At 41.4% G+C, this 5,731-nt stretch overlaps 1 protein-coding gene across 2 annotated transcripts; it reads right to left on the bottom strand.

The window, feature by feature from the left end:
- Window positions 1-1,553: 1,553 nt before the first annotated feature.
- LOC101027115 (50S ribosomal protein L27) lies at window positions 1,554-4,088 on the bottom strand. 2 transcript variants are annotated; one of them, XM_008679546.3, is made up of 4 exons: window positions 3,773-4,088; window positions 2,567-2,665; window positions 2,372-2,493; window positions 1,554-2,023 (listed from the first exon to the last, which is right to left on the bottom strand). In XM_008679546.3, the coding sequence occupies exons 2-4, from the start codon at window positions 2,643-2,645 to the stop codon at window positions 1,784-1,786; spliced, it is 441 nt and encodes a 146-aa protein (XP_008677768.1). In that variant the 5' UTR covers window positions 2,646-2,665; window positions 3,773-4,088; the 3' UTR covers window positions 1,554-1,783. The 2 variants fall into 2 exon arrangements, with proteins under 2 accessions (XP_008677768.1, NP_001266483.2); NM_001279554.2 differs by having other exon boundaries at window positions 1,635-2,023; window positions 3,765-4,053.
- Window positions 4,089-5,731: the final 1,643 nt, after the last annotated feature.

Genomic DNA, 5,731 nt, shown 5'->3' with positions numbered 1-5,731 from the left:
CATTGTTGTGAGGATAATCATTGACCTGAAGGTCCTCTTGAGAGAATGTGATTGACACATGAGACCATTTGGATTTGATGTAGGGTCCTTGCACTTCAACATATTGTACCCTTCTTTGGGCCTCTTTCTTCTTGTTGACTGGTTCGAAGCTTGAACCGCCTGTGATAGGAAGAACGAGCTTCATCGCCGAAGGTGGCACATCTTGATGACTTTGCGAAGCTATTTGTTGTGATCGTGGAGGTGAGTTCATTGGAGATGGGCGTCAATGTTGGTCACTTGTTCTCAATTACTGTGAATCAAAAACAAGGTAACATAAAGATTAAATATTAAGGACCTTCGTCCTTCGAAGCATTATCTTTTCTCAAAGATAGTGATTCTTGGATGAAGATGATGAAGAGCAGATCTTCATCTCTCATGGAGATAATATTACAATGTGATATTATCTTATAAATTCACTTTATTTTATATATTAAGGTAATGACATAGTTTGGATTACACGCTAATGAACCACTACAAATATTATATTATATTAGTACCTTCGGCTTGTTTAATAGAGAGAGTGCGAGAGTGACTTTCAATGAAAGCGTGAACAGTACGAGGATACTGTTCATCTATTTATAGACATGGGACGCAGCCCAAGCAAAAGTACAATTATGACTCTGATATCTATACATTATTCTAATATAAATATTAAGGATAAACATGTCTTTTTATTGCTAGCTTGGTTTCTTGTATGACCTTCGTGATCATCTTAAGCTGAATCTTTAACTCTTGTCGAAGCTCGTCTTTATTCCCTGCGTGTCTGTCACAGCTTCGGCATTCAGTTATTTTGACGTATCTTATCAAGATAAATCAAAGACGGTTTCTTCGTCCTAAGGACCTTCGATAGAGGAGACCCCAACAGATCTGATTATAGATTACCATAATCTAGGTATCTAGATTATGTAATCCACATAATAACCTGTGTTGTTTATTTCCCATAACTTATTTATGCTAGATTATATAATCTAGAGGCTAAACAAACATGATTTTAGTATTACAGATATAAAAATCGCATACATGTAACCTTTTTCCTTCTTATCATCTAGGTTGCATCATACATAAATCAATCGATTAACAAATGTCGCATCAAAAATAAGTTGTCAATCTTTTACACATCAAAACACATGTTCACCATGAGAAAATTGTTTCATAATTTTATGAGCTGCCAAATTCCCATAAATTCTAATATTTATTTTGTCGAGACGTTCTTTCATACCTTTGCATTATGCAAGATATCCCATGATTTTATGCACTAGAAAAATACATATTTACCTGTCCTGCATTCAATAGACCAAACACATCCCATGCGAAGTACACTTATTAGCAAATAAGTCCTGAAACCTAGAATATCAATATCTAGCTAAAGCGAGCAATTATTATAGACAACTATATCAACTGCAAAATTTAAAAATGTAACCAAGTAAAATAACAACATACTAGCACTTAAGTCTCATGCAAATTGCATTTTCAGAATAATCAAACAATTCATGATAAAGAATATGTAAACACGGTAAAACAACCTCTACAATGATAAGAACTCCATTGTAGTGACATCATATTTGAAATCTGAAGTTAACCATGAGAACAAAGCTTACAGTGTATAACTTATATTATTCAAAGTAGTTATGATTACAAAGAAAAGATCCAGCTACGTTCAAGCCTGCTAAAGTTTACACATGAAACTGTAAAATGGCAGCTGAATGAGTTGGAACAAAATGACAGCCCAAATCCCCAAGCACATTTATTGCATTGGCTCAGTGTCGGATGTAGTAGCAAAACCATCTGCGTAAATGGGGTGAAGATCATGACCAGCAACTGGATCAACATGAACCCATTTCCTGCCTGAGAGTTTGTTGCGCTCAAAGCGTACATTGCCTTCTTTCAGGCAGAAAAGTGTATGATCCTTGCCCATGCCAACATAGTTTCCAGGATGGAAGCGGGTCCCTCTTTGGCGGACAATGATGTTCCCTGGTAGTACTTTCTGAGAAAATAAGAACTGTCATCAGATGAGGAGCATAGCAGCGGTAAGAGTTCAATATGTCCAACCTTTGGTATCATAAGATAAAAATGTAGAAGATTAAGTGACCAACGAATAGTTGATAAATATACTGAATCATAGTACTGGAGCCAAGTATATGTTACTATGTGTCAACTGCTTAAGTGCCAAAGGAAAAACTTGAAGCAAGCCGCTGACCACATGATTAGTGCAATGGACTGGAACTGTCAAATTAGCTATTTAGATGCTAATCATGGAGAGTGCTTCTCACTATATGCTTAAAGATAATGCCTTTCTTTTAAAGAATCAGAATGGGGTATTTGAAAGTGGTACCTCTCCACCAAACTTCTTTACCCCCAAATACTTTGGATTGGAATCGCGACCATTTTTTGTTGATCCAGCAGTCCTTTTCGTGGCCCAGCGCCTAAATATCATGTTTAGTCCACCAGATAACTCTGGAAGCATGTATTCTTTAGGCAGATGTAGTTAAGTGGATAAAATAATATGGTAAGCTGCCAAAGTCATCACCTGTAGCACTGGTATAGACTGAAACCTTGGAGGTCAAATCTTTCACATTTATTCTCTTAAACATTGATGACAGTGCCATGCTGATTACCAGAAAAATTCCTGCCAATGGTGAAATTATATAAGCTTTCTTTTTCCTTGAATACAAAAGACAGCTGTGTACCATTGCATAAAGAAGAAGAAACCAGAACATCAAAGCACAAACACAAACACAAACACCCATGAGCCCAGCATACCAAGCACGCAGCCACACAAACACACACACACAAACATAAACACACTCAGCTCTAAAACAAATTACAAAGCTGGTTGCCTCAAGCAGGGCTAAACCCCTAGCACCAGCAAGGCTCCAAAGATCACTCTCCCTCAGGATAAATCTAAAGAGTTTGCAGGAAATTAGAACTGTTGAACACAGTCATTATGATGTTTCCAGTTTCCACAACATCCAAGCTCCCAAGACCATATTAAGCATCTTCTTCAAACCGCTCAGGGTCAAACTATAGATCTTCACCCACCAGCCATATTTCTTTTCAAACAGTTTCACAATTGGAATTTGCGGAAGGGTTAATGAGTTAAGCGTCAAAGAAGTGTTCTCACAAAAAATGAGAAGAAAAGCATTCTTAAGAACATTGTGCTATACAATATTATCACATCATCAACCAAGATAGGTGTTCAAGACAACAGTAGAATCAGGGGGTGGGGTGGCGCAGGACTGCAGGAGCCCACATGTCCACGAGTCGAGAAGTAGACACAGAACTACAGAAGAATGAACTAGATGCTTCGAACTTCACAAACCAACTAATTAACTTAGGCAACAATGGATATGAAGATTTACTGTTGAGTGTCAGGGCTACTGCAGGCACCGCATCCAGCTACAAGCTATGTTGCCCTGATACGGGGACACGGATACGCGATACGCCGATACCCCGATACACCATTTCTCAAAAAAATACGGATACGGCGATACGCAATGTATATTATAAATAAAATTAAATGCTGAAATGTCTAAAATGGATCAATGCCATAGTAATCTTAATGAGTTAATCATGGATTTACTAGTATCAAGAACAGAGAATGCTGCTGGCATCAGTAGATGCACTCGTTGCCTGGGATATTGGGATCTAACAAGAACAGAAAATGGGACAACCGGACAAGTACAGCGTCAGGCAGGGCAGATGGGAGATGGCAGCAGATCACAAACCTCAGTACCTCACGACGGCAGACGGGCTGGCTGACGGCGCGACCTTAGGGCTGGCGGCGGCGGACGCGGCCACGGATCGGCGACGGCTGGCGGCGCGCAGGGAAGCGCGGCTGCGCGGGTCTCCAAGCGGTGACGGGCTGGCGGCGCGCAGGTGTCCAAGGATCTCCAATCGGTGACGGGCTGACGGCTGGCGGCGCGCAGGAGCCAGAACAAGCGGGGCTGGCGGCGCGCAGGAGCCAGAACAATCGGTGACGGGCTGACGGCTGGCGTGCGCCGTGGGGAGAAGCAGTGCGCAGGGGAAATTAGGGTATTCTGCACGTGTCTAAAAGTATCGTCTTTTTTATTTATTTAAATTTATAGGAATTTCCAATACGCCTCGGAAACATATCCAGAAAGTATTCGTATCTGATACGATATCCAACACCGGTACATGAATTTTGAGAAATATCCGCGCATCATAGGCGACAAGCAGCAAAGCTAGGCAAGGGCTACACGCAACAGCTGATGCCGGAGCTACGGTTGCGCTGGTGCACTGCATCACTGCACTACATGACAGCTGATCAATTGGCTACCCAGGCTGCATTTTCTCTGTTTTGATTTTAGTTTTATATGTAATTATGTATCCTGTATTTTTCATCACGTCATGAAATCCTAATAGCTACTAAAACCTAAGGAATGAAAACTTAAACATATATACAGTTTTTCTTATATTCACTAACAACCTATATTGTGAGATAATGATTCTGTTTATCCATCTCCATCATGATAATTTCCCGGTTCTGCCACTGGCACAAGCATGTGCTCTACTCAAGATATATTACTCTTTTATTAAGAAATAAGCTGAATGGTTTAACTATAATAGTCTTTAAGGAAAACTGGGTTTGAATGTTTTAATTAACTTGCATGTCTATGTAATACAAGTAGAAGTGTAAGTACAAGAAAAAACAGTGATTAAGTCAAGAGTTACTAGTAAAGAAGCTAAGTGCCTCCTTCTAAGATCATCATTGTACTCATGTATCCTCTTTGCCCAATTGTGAACTATAAATATTATTGCAGCATCAATCAAAGTATCAAACCAGACATGCTCTAAATGCAGAAAAGGGTTGTTGTGCCTTAGGTAGCTATAAGCTACAAATATGATTCACCTCATCACTTACTTTCTTCACTTTTCTACATTAAGCAGAAATCGTAAAGCATGACAAAGTTTTACCTAGGACCCAGGAGAATCGGTATAGATATTTATGCAGAGAGCAGAGCATCCAAATTCCAAACCTTTGCCAGTGAGACTAGATTGGCCGAGATTGGGATAGTTGAGAATTTGAGATAGTCACTATGACAATTTCTATGACGCAACTTTTATCACCTTAATAAGTTCCACTTCCACTATTTATCAATTATCCCTAGAATGCAAAAATCAGGGTTCCAAAAAGCGACACTAAGCGCAGGTTTCAGCGCGCTGAAGCGCTAAGCAGACGGGTAATGCTTCGCTTTGGGGCATACATAACGCTCCCAAAGCTGCGGGACCGCATTGGTGGAGCAGCAGCAGTTGGCTCCCGCTGCCCGAAGGCCGCGCGCGGCGCAACCGCTGGGGCCGCGCGCCGTCGATGATCAACCGGAGGCGAGAGGAGAGAGAGACACGCAGGGTCACCGAACGTTGTGCGGAGGACTGGAGGCGAGGGCGCGACGCGACTGGCGAGAGGCGGGAGGGGAATGAGATCCCGAGCCTGAGGGCCGCCCCGCCGCCTGCGTGCCGAGCACCAATATGGAGCGTCGGCGCTGTGAGGAAGATGAAGAAAGGGCGGCGACCGTGTGCCTTCGCTGGAGCAGTGAAAAGCTTAGGGTAAAGAAACGTGTAGGTGTGGTGGAACTTTGGTTTGGGCTGAATTAATCGGCTTCTAAATGGGCCACCAAATAGTTCATATTGTTCTTTTTTCCTTTTATTTTTCATTTTTTCTTTCTAACATTTT

This window comes from Zea mays, chromosome 4 (genome assembly GCF_902167145.1).
Source record: "Zea mays cultivar B73 chromosome 4, Zm-B73-REFERENCE-NAM-5.0, whole genome shotgun sequence".
Lineage (NCBI taxonomy): Eukaryota > Viridiplantae > Streptophyta > Magnoliopsida > Poales > Poaceae > Zea > Zea mays.
This window is presented reverse-complemented; position numbering and strand designations above follow the sequence as displayed.

What these genes read in the sequence shown, in the direction of transcription:
- LOC101027115 (XM_008679546.3), bottom strand. Translation starts at nt 2,645, where the DNA reads ATGGCACTGTCATCAATGTTTAAGAGAATAAATGTGAAAGATTTGACC. An exon ending in AGTCTATACCAGTGCTACAG is followed by an intron (nt 2,494 to 2,566) that starts GTGATGACTTTG and finishes ACATGCTTCCAG; the next exon opens with AGTTATCTGGTGGACTAAAC. An exon ending in TAAAGAAGTTTGGTGGAGAG is followed by an intron (nt 2,024 to 2,371) that starts GTACCACTTTCA and finishes TTATTTTCTCAG; the next exon opens with AAAGTACTACCAGGGAACAT.